The 24,329-nt window shown below is 45.8% G+C and overlaps 1 protein-coding gene across 2 annotated transcripts in view; it reads right to left on the minus strand.

Moving 5' to 3' along the window:
- LOC147883604 (trigger factor type chaperone family protein) overlaps nt 1–21,546 on the minus strand; it is an 83,903-nt gene extending 62,357 nt beyond the window's left edge. For both annotated transcript variants that reach the window (XM_087399610.1, XM_087399609.1), the window contains exons 1-6: nt 21,185–21,546; nt 20,923–21,006; nt 20,600–20,728; nt 5,859–5,947; nt 5,390–5,573; nt 5,147–5,237 (exon numbers count right to left, since the gene is read on the minus strand). In XM_087399610.1, the coding sequence (XP_087255736.1) occupies nt 5,147–5,237; nt 5,390–5,573; nt 5,859–5,947; nt 20,600–20,728; nt 20,923–21,006; nt 21,185–21,484 (877 nt within the window). In that variant the 5' untranslated portion in view covers nt 21,485–21,546. The remainder of the gene's footprint in view (nt 1–5,146; nt 5,238–5,389; nt 5,574–5,858; nt 5,948–20,599; nt 20,729–20,922; nt 21,007–21,184) is intronic.
- Nucleotides 21,547–24,329: the final 2,783 nt, after the last annotated feature.

Genomic DNA, 24,329 nt, shown 5'->3' on the forward strand with positions numbered 1-24,329 from the left:
AAGCTGTGCATTCGACATAGTAGCATCATCTGACTCACTTCTAGAACTAGTATCACCGTTGAGCTCAGTTGTAGCTTCATGTGTGGCCCGCTCAAAGCATTTGTTGTGCTCCCTGCAACTGTACACTAGCTGGATCATAAGGCTTTCCTGCCTTCTCCTTTGAGGAGTTGTGGAGCTCTCTTGCTCATGGATACTCACCATGTTTATGATTGTAATATTCAGCTGTCAAAAAGTGCAGCAAAGATATCCTTCCACCAAACTACCGAGGCCCACCTCTTGAGAAAGAGTGTGTGGTGTCCCGGCAATGGAACCAATGAAACCCGCCTCTAATCACTCAGAGGGCAGTGGAACTAAACCTTTAATCACTTCAGCACTTATTTACAGCTCACAAAGCATATATCACAACCACTAACCATTGCATGATCACCATTTGGCATTTACCCATTTGTTCACAAACAAAACCACTGAAAAAGGGATGGAGGCTAGAATGCCCCTGCTCAACAAACATAGACAAGTGCACCCGATTGGCCCCAAACATCATGGCGCCCCTTTCGGTATTTCTTTATATTTCACAGTGAAATGATTACAAGTTGCATCTGGGAGACCTTCCCTGCAACTGAGCACGCAGCCCCAATTCACTAAGCCTCCGCAAGGCTTTCAAGCATAGAACACCAGCACATAAGTGCACTTAATCCATAGGCTCAACCCAAAGGCATTCTCTTTTCCGAGTGCAATTCCATTGGCTGTCCAGATGTAATCACACTGCACCCCAGCTGCACTCTCTTTGAGTGGTTTCCAGATGGCATTCACAAAGCTTTTCAAAGCTCCAAAATAAAATCAGCAAAGTACCCAACCAAAGAATGACTCATGTAGCACTACCTGGGCACCTGTGAGCCAAGAAAGAGGCGGCACACGAGACCAACCAATAGCTTATGGCAAAAAGAAATTGCAGCAGCAAAATCACAACTTACCAAGCCCTGAAAACTCGAACCAAGTCCAAAATCGCCAAGAGGACATAGTAGCCAATGCCCAATTGCATTCTCAGCCAAAGAGGAGTGCAAAGGCACGAAGAAAGAGCATTTACAAAAGCCGACCAGCAAGAATTCCACTGAAAAATGTGAAAAGAAGCACTTCTGTCGCGAAGAAATGGGAGTTCTTGGGCTCAAAAGAAGCGTGCTTCAAAGAGAAATGCATTGAGAAGGTTTTGGAGAAGTTTCATCGCCGGAAAGTCCTCCAAAACTGAGAAAAACCAGCAACCAGCGCATGGGACCACTCGAAATTCAACAGAAAGCTGTAGCTTTGCAGGATGCGGTAGAAGCAAAAAGGTCCAGAAAAAGCCACTTTTGCAAATTCGACCAGCAAAAGAAGTGCTCAGCTATGCCCGTTCTACCAAACGCATGGAGGGAAAAGCATATCACTACGAAGGGGAAGCAGAGGGGAAGCCATCGGGCCAAACGGAAGTCGAGGAATCCAAACGGGTGAGGAGTTATGAAGAAAAACGGAATTCAACTGAAGGAGGCTGAAAAACCAGTCCAAAATCTCAACAAAGGGAGAAGATGAGAGAGAAAACAACACATGTGAAGTTTAGAAGGCCCAAGAAGGTCTAGGAATGGCAAAGGAGCATGTAGAAGGCACTAGAGCCACCTGGAACTCTAGGGGGGCCACTGAAGGTACATGGCCCTCTAGGGGGCCCATTAAAAATGCCACGTCATCATTTCCCAACCACCACTCTTTTAATTCCTTGGAATGCCTTTGGGCCTAGGGATTAACTACGCTTATGTGCTAGGCACCATGCCGCGTTTAATTACACATTATTAAGCCCACGCTTGGACTTTTAAAATCAAAGTTGTCACGGTCTTGTAGTACATTAAAGTACTTAGAATTTCATGCCCCCGTGACACCAGGTCAGGGGGTACGAGGATTGCACTCCTGGGTGCAACAGATTACCATGGCTAGCATTGTTCTCTTCTATGGCACTATCAGCATCAGGTGACCAGAGATGCTCGTATGCACGCACAGAGATATGGTTTGAGATATTGGGGCTCCACATGGACAGACTCCCTCCCTTTCAGTACAGCATTGACGCGCCGTTCTCTCCTCTCTTGTCACATGAGGTCAACTAGATCATCCACGGGGATCTCTTACAAAGCTACACACATTCCGGACCTGGTTGGGACCGAGCGAGCTTCCAGCAAAGCTCAGCTTCTACAAGGATCATTGTTTACATATCACAGAGGAGGGTTTCATTGACCCACCAGGATACATGCAAATCCACTTACCCCACTCACTGAGGATCTCTATGGGCAGTTTCAAGTTTCTTCACATAGACTGCGCATTGAGAGTGGCAAGGCAGAGGGTCTACCCCGGGAGAGGCACATATGCACATTATGTGACATACAGGAGGTGGAGTCGTAGGAGCATTTCATTTTCAGGTGCCTAGTCCACTATAAGATCCGAGGACGCTTCTACTGCCTCTTCAGAGACAATTCTGGGCCAGAGATACTTGGCGCCTTTCATCCATGAAACAGTCAGGCACCGCGAGCGTCTACTTCAGAGCAGACCTCCTCCTTGGTAGACCCTTCAAAGAGCTTGATCACGGAGCTCTTCCAAACAGACCCCCATACTACGAGGCCCCAACATGATCAAGATCCAAAGCCAGCGACACGACAACTCAAACAGAGGGTTGACGCACAGATTACACTTGGGGATATCCCCTCTTTGTTCAGAGTCGGGGCTTGACCAATAGGGGTCACTATAGCCCTCCAAGAGACGACACAAGACCACGCCCACAAGCAACCAACAGCACTCTATTGCCGACTTCATGCTTCCGTTGTCTCATCCACCTGGATGAGCTGATGAGGATGAGGATGAGGATGAGGATGCTAGCTTTTTACATTCTGCATTGGTGTGGATAATCGTTTGTATCAAGATTCTCACAATCTCATAGACCCATCGGTCTTTCGAAGATTTTAATAAACTTTCTTTCTTTCTTTCTTTCACCTCTCTTCCCCCCTTCCCCTCCGCTCACAATCCAACCACAAGGCACTTACCTTAACTTCAGCGAAATCCTGGCCTATTGTTAAATTTTCAGGAAACTTGCAAGTTCCAAAAGTAAGTGTGTAAGCCTAGGCAACATCTGTACACTAGGCGAGCCCCTCCGTGTTGTTAAACATCACAAAGGCACAGAACACCAACAAATCAGATTACGTAATGAGAGAATGTACTGAAAAGCATCGTGGACATGACGTGATTTGCGGGAGGAAGGGGTCAAATAAGATACGCTAATCAATAGTTATGTTGCAGCACACCATCAAATTCTCAAACTAGATCTTATCAAGTGCCTAAGAAACAGATTCAAGACAACTTGAATCTCACAAGGGGCATCTATTATCCCCACAAAAGAAAACCTGATACAAATCACAATAAGGGTGGAGCTACTGAAACGAGCATCATCACCTGTGTTGAACCCTAAGTTTGATCATAAAAAGAAAAGAAAAGGACTAGAGCGGAGCGGAATCCTCCGTATGTCATGTCGCCCTGGCTGGTGCATAGCCGATGATGGAACGCTGGCGCCCGTCAAGGTGTGCCGTGCGTCTCGATCTCCTGGACGAGGCTCAACACAAGACCAGAGCCACCATGACTCCCATGGGACGTATCCCGGGTCTAAACAATGACGAGAGATCCCCCACAGTGATCTGTGTCTCCCCTCGATGTCTCGTGTGTCGTGCTACGGTCATCAGGTCAAGGTCTCTGTCACGTCTGCGACTAGAGACTGGCGATCAATGTCACTCGATGGGAAGAACTCTTTGATCCTGCTCTGAGAGGTGTCTGATGATGTGGCCAAGCCTCGTCACCTGAGTAAGTACTCTCTGTGTCGGACCCCCTCGTGAATGAAGGACGCGAGGCATCTCTGATCTGGGTAGGCAAGGAATCTGGAAAGGAGCCCGGAGCCGTCTCTGAAGAGGCAGTGAAGAGGCAGTGGTAGCTACCTCGGATCTCGTAGTACACTAGGCACCTGAAAATAAAATGCTCCTCCGACTCAACCTCCTGACAGTCGCACAATATGCATAAGCGATGCTCCCTAGGAATCCCCTCTGCTCTGCCACTCTCTATGCGGAGGCGATGTGATGATACCCGAAACTGTCCGATGGAGATCCGTAGTGAGTGAGGCATATGAAGCTCAGTGTACCTCGGTGGTGTGATGAATCCCTCCTCCGAAATACGAAGACAGTAATCTCTGTAGAAACTCAGCTTCACTGGGAGCTCCCTCGGCTCCAACCAGGTCGCCTAAAGGTGTGTAGCTGCAGGAGATCCTCTCGAATGACCTGGTTGGTGTGTGGCCCAATCGGGATGGTGGGTGGGAGTACGGGAGGGGCATCTAAACTGTACTAAAAAGGAGGTATCCTATCGATGTGGAACCCTAGTCTCACAAACCATCTATGAGTCCGTGCATACCAGCATTGCTCGTCTCCCTCTGCTGCCAACCTCATGGAGGAATCGAGAGCCAACCATGGCAACCTCTGTCTCCCTGATGTGCAGTCCCCATATGATCTAACCTGGTGTAGATATGTGATGGTCTGAAAGGCTGCATCTAGCTGGAGTGGAGAAGCACCAAACTCAGCCTGAATGATGTGATGTGGTACAGACGGTTTCTCCTGGATCATCCGTGAGAGCATGAGGATCTGCAGGCGCTCCACTATATCTCTGACATGTCAGGCCCCCAACAAGGGCTGCCATACATACCGGCTGGTCAGACCAAGCAAACTCAAGATGGCTTGCGAAGTCATAAATTTTTGAGTATATACACAGGTATATGTTGATTTAACAAGCAGCAGCACAAGTTAGCCATAACCTCAACACTTTTTCTGATATATGTGCACCAGCCTCACTAGAAAACAATTATGCATGAATAGTGAGAAAGTCAATTTCACCCTACATCAGTAGCAATGCATTACGTGTGAAAATTGACAGCCTTGAAGTAAATGAAGTTTCAGCAAAGGTAAAATGTATGGTAGGCCACAACCTATCAGTATCAATGTATTATGTGTGAGAATTGGCAGCCTTGGAGTAAATAAGTGTTTCGGCAAAGGTTGAATGTACTCTAGGCCGCAACCTATCTGCTCAGTACAAAGTTAGGCAGTGGTACCTTTTTGTTCTGCTGATAGAATCTTATCCCCTTCAGTTCCATCTTCATTGATACGCTTCGCAGAGACATCAAGTACTGCAACATCTCCGACCTGTGATGTATAGATGTGAATTTATGTAAACAAGCTGAGCATATCTGCAGCCATGTTCTTCAGAGCTGTAGCTTGTTAAGATAGAACAAGGTGGATGCAAAGCAAATTCGGCAAAGCAAGAACAAGACTTAGTTACAGAGACTTGTGAATACATGAATCCCCCTGTTCTCGATGATCCGAAGTGACCCTAGATCCTTGTGTCGAGATCTAAGTTCTGCTTCGGCAGCTTTTTCAATCGAAGCTTCATCATCTATCTCTACCACAACCTTCAAGCCCTTATAAGCATTTTCTGAAGCCCACTTCACCTCTGGTATTACATCTACCACAACATCATAACTGCATTATATTGTCACATAAACCATCACAAGACTTCAGATCTTGGGATCCACTAAACCCAAGTGTAAACAAGCCAAAGAGAATGTGAGATTGACCCTAATGACCACATCAAAAAAAATGAGATGGTAAAATTTTCAGTCAGCTCTGCTGGAAAACATGAGACATAATCGATAGGATAGAAATTCATGGAAGAAGGTCATAAAGTGGATTTATTCTGAACCAAAATAAGGTGCTCCCTTAGCCAGAACAGTTTGAAGAAAAGAAGCAGCAGTTCACAAAGGTCACCTCAGCATCGATGATGGCGAGAATGTGGCTTGTAACTCATCAATTTTTGTTGAAATGTGCTCAGAGTCCTTCAAAGCTCTTCCAGCAACCTGTGTGGAACCCAATATAGATGTGAGTATGTTGTAAAACCACTTTAAATTAGCCAAGTCTCCTACAGACGATTAAAATATAAAATCTCTCAAGCAACATATAACAGTTGGAAAAACCTATATACTAAGGTTCTTATATGTAATGTTATGATTTGACTTAATATACTAAGTCCATTATGTCTTGAAATTTCGATACCCCCAGTGCAGAAGTACTGCTACATCCAATACACCAGGGATCTCTTCCTGGAGGCAGCTACTCTAGTTGAATGTACTGCAGTCTTTGGAGCCAACGGAGCACACTTCACTTAAGTAATGGATCATACCAGAAGAGTTGATTTTACAAACAATTTCATTTTAGTTTGCACTTCTCGTTGCAGTAGTCAGCAGCTTAGGTCGGTGCTAATAAATGCCCTTACTCAATGAAAAAATGTTCTCAAATACGCATATCTTGTCAAGCTAACAAATACACCCTTTTTCTATTTTGAAAAAAACTGTGAAAATGTTAGATTGATAGAATTGGCATGTATATGTCAATAATCTTGGCATCTGCTCCTCTCCAGCCTGTATTACACCAGTTTAAGATCGAGAGTCCATAGGTTTGGATGTAAAGTCTTTGATAAGTGCTTTTCCATCTCTGTAGACAGCCCATTTCGCTTCTTTGTGAGCGTCCTTCACTTTGTTCAATTCTGTGGACTTCATCTTGAGCTCAATTGGGGTGAGCTCCTCTGATATCCATACCTTGGTACCTCTCAACTTATTTGTTTGCATAAGAATCTTGATTCTTGCTTTCCTATCATTGAGCACCTCTTTAGCTTGTGTCCCAATAGGAGCCACAATGGTTATGTCCTTTAAGTCCCACTCAATCTGAGGGGTTGCTGCTATGATATTATCAAATTTTTCTGCCAGGCTCCCTTCATGCCAATCTTCAGGTAGTCCTCCAACGTGTAGACATCAAGCATTAGCAGCCCTTTTTTCCTGCTCTTGTACCTCTCCATATACTTCAATTTTGTTGATTTTGTTGTCCATTGTTGCTGAGACTTCCTCTTTGATCGATTTGACCTCATTGGTAACCATGTCTTGGACTTTGGTTACCAACTGTGGCCTTTTGTTGTATCTAACACCCCAGACTGAGCCCGGGTCAGCCTAGAGGCTAAAGATAGGTTGTTCTTGTGCCTCCCCTAGGTTGATGACCAGTGAAAAGAGAAGAGGACTACCCCCTCCTGCACGCCCTCGACCTCGAAACGGGCTGCTACTGACGCCGCCGCCGCCACAACCTTATCTTGGGTGCCGCCCCTTGTTGGTGTGGTGTGCTGATGTTACTATAGCAGACAGGAGGAGCAGGAGCGGGAAAAGACACAAGAGCGGGAGAGGAGGGACGAACGGAGCGGGAGAGAGAGGGAGAGAGAGTGTGTGTGTGAGTAGGGAGGAGAGAGGGCGTATGCAATAGGTAGCAGGAGGGGAGAGAGAGAGAGAGAGAGAGAGAGAGAGAGAGAGAACAAAGAAACAAATAAGTATTAACGTCCTCGGGAGGCCTCGCGGGCCTATGGGACAAAGTACACCAAGCAGAAAAAAGCTCATAGAAGCCTCGAAGGGCTGAAACAAAGGGCGCGCTAGGACCCTTGCTAAGTACTATGATAACCTAAAACTACAGAGCTTAATAGCTCAAACAAAACTCAAAACTCAAATGCAAACTGAAAGCTCGGGCTTAGAACCAAAGCCCCGGCATCATGGTGACTCTCTGGTGACCTACGAGGATATCTAGGATCTGCATCGCGCTGTGGCGAAGGACATGGTCTCCTCGATCTCTAGATCCGGTGGGCTATGTCAAGGGTGACACCTCGTCTTTGGCAGTCCCCTCTCAGGAGGGCTGGGCCAGGCCGAGCCTCGATCGTATGTGCTCTAGTCCCTCTAAGTGTCTGGTGTGATCTCTATACCCCTCCCTCGGGAGTGTCATGTCGGCTTTCTCTAATGATCCATGCTGCCCTCGTATCAGCTAGCTCCTCCTCCTCTACCCCACTGTGTCCTGGAGCTGACTCAAATGCATAGTAATCTGTGACATGTCTATGTGATCAGTCTATCTTAGTAGCTTGCGGTGCGATCGCCTCCTACTGCTCTCTAATCCGTCGCAATATCGCCTCTCTGTGTCGTCGCATCTCAAGCAGATAGAGCCCAATGCAGATCTAGTAATGGAAGTGGATCAGACATGAAAGTGGACCAAAGCCATGCCCCTCCTGAAGGAGACAGTCGTATCGTCCCCCGATCTCGTGGTAGGCTGAACAGATACATAGAAAATGCTCCTCCGTCTCGATCTCGTCCAACGTGCATACTCTGTATATATTGGCTTATGATGGTCAGCCAACAAGTATTGCTTTATAGGTGTTGGTTATTGGTTATTCAATATGTTCTCGCCAACTCTGAGTGAACCTTATGATGAGAGCCTTCACTTGTCAACACTATTGTCCATCATAGGCCACTACATTCTCGAAAATCATGTTGTTTCTTACCATCCAGATATACAAAAGTACATCACCTCTAAAGGTGGGCCACCCCTCTTGGAGTAGGCCTTGTCATCTCCCAATAGTGCCATGTTCCAAGAAATGGGGCATCTCTCCTGTAAGCTGAAGCTTACTTGTTGTAAGTCATAGTCCAAAGTTCTTAAGCTAGGTGGCACAATCAAAGAGACTTGTATTCTGCATTCTAGCATGTGATTGATGGGAAAGGAAGAAAACCTCATTGAGCCTCACTAGGTCAATCCACATGACATTGACATTACAAAGAGCTAATAGATTTCTAAGATCCCTCATGAAGAGAGTAATATCTACTCCATGATATAGGAGGAGCTCATGGCTCCTCCTTGTATCACTCGATTCTAGAGATGGGCTAGTACTAGTGCAGCTCCACATTCATACATGATACAATGACTCAGAGATATATGACGATTGAGCCACTGGTACAGAGAATGAGGATGCTAAGGAGGAGAATGCTGAGGACTTGGAGGCTTAGACATTATTATTTATTAATTTGGTCCGTAAATTATTGTGAATTTTTTAGTAATTTGGATGGCTATTGAATGGTGTCTTAGTCATAGCTTGTAGGTACCTTGAAAAAATACAAAGTGCTTTACATGCATGTACATTTTATGCTATAAAAAATATCATTTTTTTAATTTTTTGTATGAAATTTATTGAAATGTTTCACAAAAATATGAAACTTCTAAAATGTTTTTGAAACCCGTTTCGTACGAGACGTTTTTGAAACGCCTGGCAACTATGTCCACACCAAACAAAATCAACTTCAAGAGCTAGATCACCCCCGTCTTGCACCAGACACCAAATTGGCCCTAACTTAGCACCCGGTTCGGTATTTCTTTATCTTTTATTTAGAAGGCATGCAAATACAAGAATGGCACTGCAATGCATCAATCCACAGATAGCCAACTAAATAATCTGTTCACAGGCACTTCCGTCCTGATCTGCAACCACAGAAAAGGCATCCCAGTAAAGTGCAACATTCCATGGCAGCCCTTCTTACGAATCTGGCTTAGAGTTCTAACCTGGCAGCTCTGATACCCACTAGGGGAGTCCTGGTAGGAAAGAAATCAGCCCTATCTACCTTGGTAACTCCAAATATCCATCAAGGGAGTCCTGGTAAGACAAAAGCCAGGAAAAAAACCACACCTGGCTGTTCCTGGCAAACAGAAGGCCAGCTGCACAAAGCAAAAGGATCTGAAGGTAGGCAGTAGAAAAGCTCCCGGAAAGCAATCAACCAAAAGGAAAACTCGGAAAACCTCGGGAAAAATAGCAAGCAGGGAAAAACAAGATTCCCTGGTAAGATCTCTGGCGCCCTAGCAGATGAAAATCAACAAAGACAACCCTGGAAAACCTGCTGGAGGAGAATCGCCATCTCTGGAAGCCTCCTGGTGCAATTCGCAACTGCGAGAAGTACCTGGCTGGCCTGGCAGATGAAGAAAAACCTGAAAGCGGAGTGCGGGAGACCACAGAGTAGCCCAGATCAGAGGAAAACTAAAAGCGATTTGCCAGAAGAGCTCTTTGGCAAATTGCGAAATCTTAAAGCAAGCTAGGGAGCTCCTGCAAACTGCGAAATTGCCTGGAACAGCCCTGTGAACACCCAAAGCAGTGAATTGCCTTGTCTGGGAAACAGCCTGAAGCTGCACGCAAACTGGAAACGCATGCCCTGGCAACACCTAGATGAATTGCGATTTCTGAAATCAGCTCCCGGAACAGCCCTGATGAATTGCGATTTCCTGTAGCAGCCTCTAGAAGATGTGATTTGGCTGTCCTTGACCTGGCAGGGCTGCTGGGCGATGGCAGATCTGACAAACAGGCTCCCGGAAGGTGTGTGGATAGATGGGAAGCAAGAAAAACGAGATTCTGAACTGAGAGAAAGCTGAACCAGCCCTGACTTAACCCCAATCCACTTGAGCCCAAAATAGCTGCCCTTACTTGCCCTGCAAGTCACTGAATTTTTAACCCTCAGATCGGCCCATGGAATTAATTGCACTGAAGTGTCCTTTACAGATTTAATCAGTTGGAGGCCAGGTCAGTCGCCATAAATTCCTAAAAATTAGAAATCCATGCCCCCATGATGATAGACCCCCCCCTTGAAACACACCAAATGTCCTCATTTGCTAGTTCAAAACAGCAAGCACAAAAATCAGAAAACTGAAAATAGAGTCAGAGATAGAGAGCTGGCGGCTGCCCGCGGACATCCTATGTCGTCTCTTGGTCATAGCTCTACGTTTGATAAGGGCTACAGTAACCCCTGTTGGTGGAGCCCCAACTATGAACAAGGAAGGAATATCCCTAAGTGTAATCTATGCATCAACCCTCTGTCTGAGCTGTCGTGTCGTTGGCTCTGTGTCACAATCATGGCGGGGCCTCGTGGTCCGCATGGTCTAGCAAGAAGAACTCAGTAATCGAGCTCTGAGAAGAGTCTATCAAGGAGGTCTTCTCATGTCTCCATGATCGGAGTAGACGCTCGCGGTGTCTGACTGCCTCGTGAATGAAGGCGGCTAAGCATCTCTAATCTAGAAAGGAGAGAAAGTGAGTGTGTGGCATCCAAACTCTCCTTAGCGGTCCTCAGCGGGCTAGGGCCTTGGTAGCCAACCGGGTCGTCCTCGCCATAGCCTAGTACATAGTCTCATGCTAGTGTTTTCACAATGGATGCATGGGTCGGCTAAGGCGCTTAGTGTGCAACTTTTTATGGGCACGCTTTGATGGTACGCGGAACACCAAAGCTAGGGTCACTTGGCAAATAGTGATCTTGCCACACGCAGAAGGAGGGCTAGGCATCATTGATCTAGAGATGCAAAGAAAAGCTCTACTACACAAGCTAGTGGTATGTGATCTCACCCCAGGCTTAGAACCTTGGAAGCTCTTGCTTCAACGAGGGATTCTCCGTAACATACCTCGTAAAGGGGGATAGTGGCAACTGTTTTCAAAGGCTCCCCTCATAAGGAAGGGCTCCTTCCTGATGAGGCTTCTCCCTAGGGTTTGGCAATTCTTGATTGGGGGACTTATTCAGGCTACATGTTCTGAAAAGTTTGAGCTACAGCCGCTTATTTGGCATCCGAAGGTAAAACATCAAGAAGGTCCCATGTTGGGAGGATAGTGGTCCAGCCAAGTCATTTGCGACCTGGAGATTGCTTCCCTTTTAAGCGGAGGCACGGGGGTAGGCACTCTCACACTTGCAAGGTGCAAGCACACATGACAAAGATTAATGTGGCCATCCCAATTTCGAGGTGGGAGGGGCTGCACAGCTCCCCGGCTCCCCGTCATTGGTATGGACAGTTCTCGAGGATAGGGGTGCCCGTTAGGATTCAAGTCTTACGATAGTCACTTGATTCCTATCGCCGCAGATACAAGGTCGGGCTTGGGGCCACCTTCAGCCCGAGACAGCGAGAGACCTCCAAGATGACGAGGCTTTAGGCTTGCTAGAGTGGCAAAGGGTCAAGGTTGTAGTCATAGGGTGAAAAAACTAATCCTAATAAAACTTATGAGTTTGTGGTGTGGCTCATCACTTCACACCCGCATCTTTTGTGTCTCCCCTCTCTCTCACTCTCTCCCCGTTGTACTTCTCCCTCGTTCTTTCCCTCTCAACTGGTATCAGAGCCTACCCCTCCCTCTCCACTCCGGTCTACCCACTCCCTCTACCTCTACCTATCCCCTTGGACCTCGAGCCCTCAGCAGCGCCCTCAGTGGCTAGCAAGCTGGCAGCGCGGGCAGCAACACGGAGCAGCTCGAGCAGCAGTGCGGGGAAGTGCGGGGCAGCAGATCGGGGCAGCGCGCGTGCGGGCAAAGCAAGGCGGCGCGGAGCAACGCCAGCAGCTGCAACAGCAGCAGCTAGCTGCTGCTAGCTGCGCGGGCGCAACCAGCGTGCGAGCACCGCACAGCACTGGCCGCGTGCAACTAGCGCACGCAGAGCACAGTACTGGGCGCGCAAACATGCTAATACAGCCTTCGTGTACGGACGTACGGCCGTCCGTACCGCCGTACGGACACCGTACAGGCGGCCATACTGTACGGCCGCCGCCGTACGGACTGCGTCAGGGAGCTGTGTCAGGGAAGTGCATTTCGAGATTTCTTTTTGGATCTGTACCCTGCACAGGTACAGCAGGTACATTGGTACCCTGCACAAGTACACAGGTACATTGGTACCCTGCACAAGTACAACAGGTACAGCAGTTTTTTTTTTGGGAGAAGAAGGAAAAGGAGAGAGAGCACTCTGCTCTTCATTCCCGGATCATTTTCAGTTCTCAAAACTGTGTTGAAGGTACAGCAAGTACCTTCGTGTCCCTCGTGCTTAAGGTGACTAGTACCACAGTGTGTGGTTGATTGCACAGTTATCTTGTTTCGGGAAGGTCAAATGCCTTGATTTTGCAAAGGGCTTTTATGCTTTTGCTGAGTGCAAATCTCAGCTTTTGGGTCACATTTTCAAAGGGCTTTTTCCTGGAAGTCTATGCAGTGTATGCCTTGAGGCAGTGTGGAGCCAGGGAGCCCACATTGGTCTTGTTTCCGCAGTGTATTCAATGACATTTCTGCAGGTCACATTTTGTGTACGACACCTTGGAAAATCTCACTTGAGCCACGCTTGGCCAGGGCGCATCGAGTTTACTCGGTCCCTAACTGTCCATCGTTGACAGTGCTCAAAAGATTTTCTCTTCAGTGTTTGTACGTTGGGATCTGTGTTGTTATTGTGTACACAGGGCTGTTTATGCATTGCATTGTCAGGTGAAAGTGCCAGGAGAGCGCTGCATTTTGTATGCTACCTCAGTGTGTTGAGGTGTTTTTCACTTGGTACAGGTGTCAAATCAAGGGGCTTTTGCCCAGATTTTGCTTGAGAGCACTTGGGTTACTGTTTCAGATGCCTTTAATCCCCTTGGCAGAAGGGTGATTGCTTGGGATTTGTCCCATTTTCTGTTGCAGGTTTGTGACAAGCTGAAGTGTCTGGAGCCTCTTTTTCAGTGAACAAAACAGTGTATGACAAGTGGTTTATGCATATAAAATCAGTGCAATACCTCATCTGAGGTGGGAGAAGTGATCAGGACAGCAGTGTTTTATGCTTCATCAGCTGATGATGCACTGTTAAAGCACCTGTGGAACAGCTGCAGCATTCTGAAATTACTGTTTTATGCCTATTTGAGCACGGTACAGTGTGTCAGAAGGTACAGTAACTGGAGGGAAATTTTCTGTTTTGCTGCAGATTCTTTTGACAGTAAAAAACAGCACTATTGTGAGTGCTCCTGGCTCTTGATAGAGCAGGTTTTTCTGAGAAATCAGAATTTTATTTAGTCTTTTTTGACTTACAGGGAGTCAGGTACTTTCCTTATCTGATATGGCATCAGGGGGAAGTGAATCTTCAATTCTGAACATAAAGAAATTGGAAGGGGCACACAATTATGCATTATGGGCAGAACAGTGTTTGAATGTACTTCTGTTAAAGAAGATTTCCAAGCCCATAAGGGTGAAGGGTGTCAAGCCATCTGAGATGGCAGATGATGAGTGGGAGGAGCTTGATTTGTCCGCAAGGGCAGCTATCATGCTTACTATCACTGATACTCTTGTGTTCAATGTTCAGGCAGAAAAGACCTCTTATGGCCTATGGCAGAGGCTAAAAGAGTTGTATGCCCAAAAGAGTTCAGCCAGTAAGGTTTATTGGTTGAAGAAGCTGGTTGATCTTCGCATGAAGGAAGGTACAGCTATGACCTCACACTTGAGTGAGTTCAATGCCATCTTTACACAGCTGATTGCACAGGGGTTGAACCTTGATGAGGAGTTCAAGGCTACTTTCTTGTTGTGTACCCTCCCTGAGAGTTGGGACACTTTCAAGACCACCCTGTCAAATTCAAATGTCATTCTTATGTATGCTGATGTGGAGAGCTCTCTCCTTATGGAGGAGATGAGCAGGAAGAACAATATGGGCAGCAAGTCTTCCAATGCTTTGCAGGTACAAGATAAAGGCAAGACTCAGCAGAAGGGGAGATCTGCTAGTAAGTCTAAATCCCGCAGTCAGTCCTGTGGCAAAAAGGATATTGAATGCTTTTATTGTGGCAAGAAGGGACATGTGAAGTCTAAGTGCTTCAAGTTTATACGGGATCAGAAAGCCAAGAAGGCTGAAACAAAGGATGCAGGCAGTGGAAGCAAAGGCAAAGGCAAGGCCAAGGCAGATGACTTGGATGCAGTGAATGTTGCAGCAGAGGATAGTGACAGTGACAGACATGATGTTTTATGCTCTTCTGCTGTAATTGCACATACATTGGTTATTGATGGCCATGACATGCACACCTGGCTCTTGGATTCAGGTGCTTCTTTTCATGTTACTCCTCATAGGGAGTGGTTTACTTCCTACACAGGTACTCATGGAGTTGTTCATCTTGGGAACAACTATGCATGTCAGATTGCAGGGATTGGCAGTATACAGATAGTATTCCCTGATGGATGCATATTTATGCTTGATGGTGTCCGCCATGTGCCGCAAATCAAGAAAAATCTGATTAGCACTGGCTTGTTGGATGACAGGGGTTACCACACCACATTTGGGGATTCCAAATGGGTGATTACTGATGGCCAGGTTGTAGTGGCTGAGGGTTATAAGAGTGATACCTTGTACCCTCTTTATGTTTCCAGTGTAGGTAATCATGTTGTTGCCATAACCGAGCTGCCAAAGGTTTCATTGTGGCATAGCCGGTTGGGACACATGTCCGTTAAAGGAATGCAAGAACTGTCACGTTTGGGTTATCTGCCGTCTCTTTCATTTTCAGATTTGCCTACTTGTGATCATTGCATATTTGGCAAGCATTCTATGACTCCTCATAAGAGGAGAACTCCCCAGAATAGAGCACCGCTTGATCTAGTGCACACTGATTTGTGTGAGATGCCACAGTTATCACTAGGGGGTGCAAAGTATTTCATTACTTTTATTGATGATGCCACACGCAAAGTGTGGGTCAATTTCTTGAAGCATAAGAGCAATGCCTTAGATGCTTTCAAGAAGTTTGTCGCTCAGGTTGAGAATCGGACAGGTCGCAGGCTGAAATGCCTCAGATCCGATAATGGGGGTGAGTATGTGTCACATGCTTTTGTGCAGTTTTGCGAAGCTAAGGGCATTAAACAGGAACTCACAGCCCCTCATAATGCATCTCAAAATGGTGTAAGTGAGCGGATGAATCGAACTATTCAGGAGAAGGTTCGATGTATGTTGTCTTATGCTGCATTGCCCCATGGCTTTTGGGCAGAAGCCGTGCAAACAGCAGTTCACATTATTAACAGGTCGCCAAACAAGGCTTTGGAGTTGAAAGTGCCAGAGGAGGTGTGGTCTGGCAAGCCACCTTCATATAAGCACTTACGTGTGTTTGGCTGCGAGTGCTTTGCTCATGTACGCAAAGAACTACGCACCAAACTGGAACCAAAGTCTTTCAGATGCATCTTCATGGGTTATGGTGACGAAGGTGAAATGGGGTACAGGTTATGGGATCCCGTCAAACGGAAGATTATACGCAGCAATGATGTCATCTTTAAAGAGGATAGTGTACACAAAGAACCCGTGCAACCTGTGGAATACAGGAGGGTTGTTTATGATGATGTCGGACAGCAAAGAATGCCCATTTATATGCAGCAGCAGGCTGCTGCAGATAACCCTGTTCAAGAGGGTATACAGGCTGAAAATCAGCCAGATAATTTTGCCAATGATGCACCACTGGATATGCCAGCAAATGGGGCTGTAGAACAGCCAGATATGGTGGTACAGCCACCCGTCATGCATGACGAACAGGCTAGACAGCAGCCTAATCCAGAACATTTTGTTAGGAGGAGCACCCGTGTACAACGGCCTCCTGCCAGGTTTGTTCCAGGAGCCAATAATGTGGCTGATTTTATCATGCTGACAGATTGTGGTGAGCCTTCCAGCTTCAAGGAAGCTATGGGAAGAACAGAGAAAAGGAAGTGGGAGAAAGCCATGCAATCTGAAATGGACTCCCTACTTCAAAATGATACATGGGACTTGGTGCAGCTACCTGCAGGCAGAAAGGTTTTGCCATGCAAGTGGGTTTACAAAGTCAAAGTGGATTCAAATGCTTTACCGAGATATAAGGCCAGATTGGTTGCCAAGGGATTTAAGCAGGAGAAGGGCATTGACTTTGATGAGATTTTTTCCCCTGTAGTCAAGATGACTACTTTGAGAGCGGTGTTAGCTCTTGTTGCTCATGAGGACATGGACTTATGTCAGATGGATGTGAAGACTGCTTTTCTTCACGGAGATCTCCATGATGAGATCTATATGAGTCAGCCAGAGGGATATGCTGTTAAAGGGAAAGAGCAGCTTGTGTGTAAGCTCAAGAGGAGCTTGTATGGACTCAAGCAGGCGCCAAGAGAATGGTACAAGAAGTTTGATGCCTTCATGCAGTCCCAAGGGTATCATAGGTGTGAGACCGATCACTGCTTGTACACCAAACGGGCAAAGGATGGTAGTTTGATGCTACTCATTCTATATGTGGATGACATGCTAATTGCCAGTAAATCTCAGCATGAGATTAGTGCTTTGAAGAAACAACTGCATAAGTCTTTTGACATGAAAGACTTAGGTGATGCAAACCATATTCTTGGTATGCGTATTATTCGTGACAGGTCCAAGGGACTTTTGTTTCTGTCACAGAAGGAGTACATTGACAAAGTACTGCAGAGGTTTAAAATGGAGGGGGGGAAGTCTATTAGTACCCCGTTGCCTCCACATTTAAAACTCAGCAGTAAGGACAGCCCCAGATCAGATGATGATAAGGCTGAAATGGCCAAAGTTCCGTATGCATCTGCAGTTGGTTCTTTGATGTATGCCATGGTTGCCACTCGTCCGGATATTGCTTTTGCGGTGGGAGTCATCAGCAGGTATATGGCAAATCCAGGCAAGCGGCACTGGGAAGCAGTGAAAGGTGTCTTGAGGTATCTCAAGGGTACCAAAGACTTGTGCATATGCTATGGTAGGCAGGATGCATTGGTGCATGGTTTTACAGATTCAGACTATGCAGGGAATGCAGATAACCGGAAGTCTACTACCGGTTATATTTTCACATTTGCAGGAGGTGCTATATCATGGGTGTCTCGGTTGCAGAAATGCGTTGCACTATCAACTACTGAAGCTGAATATGTTGCAGCCACTGAGGCTTGCAAGGAAGCAATATGGCTTACTCGGCTGGTGGGAGATTTGGGCATTACAGGAGATATGCCAGTTTTGCATTGTGATAGTCAGAGTGCTATCATGTTGGCAAAGAATCCGGTCTTTCATCAAAAGACCAAGCACATAGATGTGAAATATCATTTCATCAAGGAGGTACTGGAAGACAAGCGACTTGAGCTTGTGAAGGTACATACTGATGATAATCCTGCAGATTTGCTCACTAAGAGCTTGCCTACAGAGCGGTTTGCACATTGCCGCCACATCATGGGATTAGGATGAGACCATTCTTATTTTATGGTCTTGTATACAGTAACTGTATATTGCTGTAATTTTTATTCTTTTCTCCCCTTAGGCACATTGGCCTTTAGGTGGGAGGTTGTTGGGGTAAAGGCACATTGCCACCCCTTTATTAAAGATATGACACCTATGACTGTCTTAAGACAGTCATAGGGTGAAAAAACTAATCCTAATAAAACTTATGAGTTTGTGGTGTGGCTCATCACTTCACACCCGCATCTTTTGTGTCTCCCCTCTCTCTCACTCTCTCCCCGTTGTACTTCTCCCTCGTTCTTTCCCTCTCATATACCCCAATATAGTCTTGACACCACAGGAGAGCACACGGTGGTAGCTCTGGTTATAATAATCATTGGTCAAATACTGTACTTCCTCAAGCAATACCCATTCAACCTTAACCTATGCCCTTTTCCATCCAAGTTGGCTAGCTGATACGTGCCATTGGAAAACTTCTTGACCAACATAAAAGGCCACTCCCACTTAATCTTAAACTTTATTTGAAAGGTGTTGTCCGGCCGATTGTTGTAACCAATCACAAGATCACCTTCCTTGACACTTTGTCTTTCACTTTTGCATTGGCAATGTGTCTTTGTTCTTCAACATTTGAGTGTAATTCTCGTGTGCTTGTAAGCACTCCAGTTGCAACTCTTGCGAAATACAAGAGTCTTTGTTGTAACATGTGAGTACTAACATCCAATTACTTCATCAAAAAATTGGTAGGGCCGGCCTCTATGGGAGATTTAGTGGGATCCGAGTGAGTGGTTATGGCCCGCCAGCTCAAGTAGGACACTCGACAGGGCTAAAAAGGTGCCCTTCTTCTCACACACGACCCGCATTGTCGACGTTAGCCGGAGGCAGTAGCATGGACCCCCTCTAAGAAGAGACATTAGGTAGAGCAAGAGGTTCCTAGGGAGGCCATATCTCGCTTTTGGTTGCATCTTTGGACCAGCCTTAGACCACGGAATACTTCTTATTTCTTCTGGATGGTGGTGCATGGAGACTTGCCCATCGGCCCAAACCCCTTGGTTAGAGCAGATCGGGCGGATGGTAGCTGCCATTGCTATGCAAACAAAGTGTTGGAGACAATCTCTATGGGGATGCCCAGCAACGCAAAAGATCTGGTCGATGGCTTTTAGGATCATGGCCAGCACACAACGGATGTGGCAAAACTTTACAGGAGGGATAGTTGCGTGGCTTATAGAGGGAGGTCGTACATTCTCGATTGATCTAGCCTCTCAAACCTAGTGGATTCAAGGCCAGCATGTGGTTAGGATTGAAGCATGTGATGACGCCTCCTTCCCGCATGCGCCCTATGCCTTCTCCAAAGGATAGTGTATGGGAGACAGTGTTCAGCATCACTGCTTGGAACATTTGGGTTGCCCGCTGCAATTTGGTGATGGGAGGCCATCAAGTTTCCCCGGCAGCCACACTTGCCGTCATCTAGCAAGACATTATTTACACCTTGCGCCATCTATCCAAAGGATAGTGTATGGGAGACAGTGTTCAGCATCACTGCTTGGAACATTTGGGTTGCCCGCTGCAATTTGGTGATGGGAGGCCATCAAGTTTCCCCGGCAGCCACACTTGCCGTCATCTAGCAAGACATTATTTACACCTTGCGCCATCTAGGAGTGCGGGCCGCCGGGTTCTAGAGCGACTACCGAAGGCAAGAGCATTTCTGCAAGGCTTGGCCTGCCAGCATTCTTTAAGTCCCCGCCACAGCGAGAGGTTTGCTAGTTGTATAGTCTGCCACCTTAGTTGTTAGCTCCTGTTCAAAAAAATCCCAAGGCAATGAGCTGGTTCTCGGGAAACAAGCTGATTTTTTCTAACCACCAATTGTTCAGCTTTATTTTCCCATGATCAGCACCTTTCGGATTGCTGATTTGAATGGTTGGTTCCTCAAGTTTTAATAGAAGTTCCTTTCTCTGTGGAAAAAAAGCAGGCATCCACACCTAACGCTGATGGCTGAGACAACAAAATGAAAGAGAGATACACTACACCATTGCTACGGGACAGTACCCAAACACAAGGGAAAGTGGTCCCTGACAAGCAACCATCCAATCAGTTGACTATCCGAGTGATCCAACTGTGTGTGACCTGCGTATGCTGTCTGTGGAACCAAATCCGTCAGTCAGCTAAGCATAGAAGAGATTATCTCAGCCTGTGAAAGAAAATCAATGATAGAGTGCTACTAGAGCTCAGCCTAATCAGTCTCTACCTGTCCTATCTCAATACATAGTCGGTGAGATAATACTCTAAACTGCCCAAAAACTTCATCAGGTGAAATTTGCTTTGAATACAAAACCACAGTGCAGTCCTAACCTCATGACAGTTGCACACAGGATTGAAAACTATAAACTCCATCACGAAATAGTAAGGACTACCTATAGCACCCGAAGGTGAGGGCCCAAAAAAGTTGTCCATCTTGTGAAGGCTCTCCATACTAAAATTATCAGCCATTAGTAGGTACAGTTAAGGTTCTTTTAGTTCTTCGACGGCTAAAGGAAAGCACAGGCCAGTACTAAGAAATTAAATCGTAGACAATGTCGCTGAATATGTACCAAGCGGCAGCACCAAAAAGTTCCCTTAAACTAAAAGAAATAGTCGACAACTCCCAGCAAGAAAGCCTCGAGGACCACCAGACATATGGGCGATACAGTTAAACAAACTCACAGAGGACATGGCTTCTGGCAGCGTTTTCCTCAAGACCGCTTCAATGGCTGTGGTCTTTACTTGATCTTTTCCAACAAAATTCACAAGAACTGCTTCAGGTATGTTCTTCCCTGCCCGAAAACCTGGTATCTGTGGTGACAGGAAAACAATAGGCCAATATGCATTCGTCGTAATCAAGCATTTCATTGAGCATTCTGTCATGATTCCTTTGAAAAACTTTATACCATACTGGAAACGAAAAGACAAAATGGACTTCAATCCTAGAGGAGATTATTCTTCCAACCCACGTGATAAGCTCAAAAATCAGTCATAGGAATACCAACCTTTGTCCTCGTACTGTATTCCTTGAGAACCTCGTCGTAACTTTCCTTGCAAATTTTTGGGGCCACTTTGACATTCAGCCTGACCTATCCAGATTAAGTTTCCAATGAGTTCCGATGAAAATATGCACAGCCCATAAACAGCAAAGATGCTCGTTAGCTTGTGGCAGAAAAGCTCCTCCGATCAAGAAATTAGTCTTTCTGCTCTCCTTTTATTTATCTGCTGGCAGGTGCGAAAGTACACTGGAGAGGTGAGAGAAGATACTCTGGAGTTGGGTTCCAAAAACTCAGTGACTTCAATCGCATCAGCTACTGCAGCGGCCCTGGCAACTCCGGGCTTCTTGCATGCCGGTACCGAATGAGAAAGCCCATCACGAAGCAGGCGCTGGTAGCGGTCAGAGCGGAAGCTTGACAGCAATGCATGGGAAGTATTAATGGAAAGCCAGCGAGGGAGGCGAGAACAAGGAGCATGCGTTGTGATGCGTGGGGCGAAGGCACCAGACAGGGACGGAGATGCAAGGGTCTCCATGAGAAGAGCTGGGCTCAAGAGAAGCTCCAAAACCATAGAGGTTTAAGAAGTGTGGTGGTGATATGACATTGTCATGGTCGCACACCCACGCGCGTGACAGTGACTCCTCTCATTGTCACGCACTTGAGTGCGCGCACCCTGGTAGCATGGAAACAGGACCTAAGAGACCAGTCACTCCTAGCTCTTGTTTCGTGAATTTGTGATGTCGTGGAGCTCTTGGCAAGACATTGAATGTACCAACCTGAGAACTACTTCTTTGAAGTATCGCCCGTCCCCCTGCAAAGGAGAGACGCGGCCGAGAATTGGATTAGTATCGTAGCATCTTTGTCTCAACTTTGGTGTGGATCGCACTCAGGCAATTCGCATAAAAAAAATTCATGTGTCACACAGAAGTGATTTGGAGAAGCATGGGTTGGTTGACCATCCTTTAAGAGTTATGGCTTCTTGCATACCAAATATATATACTAGTAGGGGACATGCACATCATTACTTGCAATCAATCTTCACGAACCGGGTCTACTTTGAATCGATCCTCGGGGCCCCCAATCCGGATCAACACACGAAGCTGGGGTCGTTTTTGCTTGCAACAACTAGAAAAACTCCTTCTGTTGCGAAGAACCAAGCAATAGGGGGTGGTTTTATTTGTTCATGACTTTTCTATCGATTTCAAGAGCAAATGGAAGCAATAAAGCAACAATTAGTCTCGGCACTATTATCTTCCTTATTGAACTATTGAATGAAATGTCTTTGAGCTGTGTAAGGATGAAAGGGCATGCTCTGTCTTTATAATGCCAAGTTATGGCACGCTCTTATTTGTCAATTTTCCCATTATGGTTCTCATCAAAGGTGCAAAATACTCTTTGAAGAGTGTCTCTCAGCTTGCGATACAAGGCATCTGGCAGAGGGAGGGGCAGATGGGTGGGGGCAAGGTCACTTCAATCGCACCAATCTCGTATTAGAAGCTTTCTAAAGGTGACACGTGTAGAGAGAGAGAGCGTTGAATTCTATAGAGAATACGCTGTCAATCATATATGGTTGTCACCTGCACAAGGCTATATTTAATACAAACAAAGAAGTGGTGCAATCGAAGTCAAGATTCTAGGGAGAGCTAGGAATCCCTCCGCCGCTAGCTCCCTCACTACATCCATGGCTTCCCTTCCATTGCAACCTTGCATCTTCTCTTAGCCTCTGCTGAATCCGTCCTCTGGATTCCATCTTCCCCCTGCTCCCAGCTTGAATTAGTGGGCCTTTGTTCCTATGGAATGTAAGAAAGAAGGTCAAAAAGACAGAGGAATTGGAGCAACAACCGTGACAGCTGTCATCGGATCTGCTACCCCATGTAGACCATAAATCAACATCCCTAAGGATGCCTCATGTGAACGCCTTCCCTCTCTCTTCACTGGTTCCTTGGATCTACATCAGACCTGACGGGTGCTAATCACTCCCCCTTTTTTGCACCTTAGATTTGCTAAAATTTTGCCTGTGTTGAGGTTTTAAGAACACTTGAATCTTGATGCATAAGTGGAACAAGAGCTTTTCGATCCCACAGCAATGCATGGGTTCCCCACTAGCATATGTACACGCATTCGTATGTACGTATGTATGTACACACTCACACACACATATGTATGCATACATCCATACATGCATGTATGTAATGTTAGAATTCAGAATACCGAATATGTTTTACTCACACAACTCAATACTCTTATCATAACTTGAATTGAACACCCAACTCTCTCTTATGCAAAACACCATGAAAGCAAATTCGTATTTAGATAAGAACAAGCAACACAGTAGAAACAAACAAAGACTTTTATTGGAGATGCCTGCGCATTCCTATCATGCTTGTTGTAGTATACAAAGGGACTCAAAAACATGTACAAGACCCTATCAACTAGCCGGCATAATGACTACAAACTAGACAAACTCAATAACTCTCATGTACCGATCTACCATTGTAATTCCAATCTCATGTATACAGAACCAAAACAAACGATTCACATTTAGGTAGAGATCCGCAAAACAAGAAGACCCAAGCATCCTCCACAATACATTCTCGTGCATGGTTAATGAACTTATCATATATGAAGCCATAAATATATCAACACACATCATGTTATAAAGGGAAGCTAGAGCAACTGATAATATCAACTATGCATGAAAGAAATCCCCTCCATTTATAAGAGCACTTCTTTTAAACACACTCTGGCACCTCTATGTCAAGTCTATGTCAAACATCATAAACCTTGTGATGGGGACTACTGCTTCGTCAACATGATAAGCTGATGCATGAGCTTAATACTAGATACCACTTAATGCTCCTTTCATGCTAAAAACCGATCCACGAATCTCCTATAGTCACACCATGCATGATGCAATTTGGTGATGCAAGATAAGCTTTTCACAATTTGCAGATCTTTTCAATGATTCCTACCACAAAACCTGGATGAGCAAACATCTAGAAGCTGACACTTTCCATCTCACTAATCCTCAACATCTCATCCACTGGTCTCTTCAAAATCCCTCAAGTCAACTAGAATCAAATGCCTTTCAATCCCTCGACGTCTCACAGATTCTCAAAACTTCACAAGAGCCCAAACCAACACCTGCTCTGATTCCACATGTTAGAATTCAGAGGGGATTACCAAAAAGCGAGCGAGGCCAAATAAGCGAGCGTGGACAAACAACAATGCACGTTGTTATGTGTTTAATAACAGCCACATCATATTCATTCAACACATCCAATTACCATGCAATACTCACAATTTATGTTCAAAGAAAACTTACCCACTCGCCTGCATCTTGGCTACCATGTTTCCAGAAGTACATGTTCAAATAATGTTTCCATTTCTATGAAAAAGTAATGAGAAAATAAAAC

This window comes from Dipteris shenzhenensis, chromosome 28 (assembly GCF_047967505.1).
Source record: "Dipteris shenzhenensis isolate YYH24624 ecotype China chromosome 28, Dip_SZ_1.0, whole genome shotgun sequence".
Classification (NCBI taxonomy): domain Eukaryota; kingdom Viridiplantae; phylum Streptophyta; class Polypodiopsida; order Gleicheniales; family Dipteridaceae; genus Dipteris; species Dipteris shenzhenensis.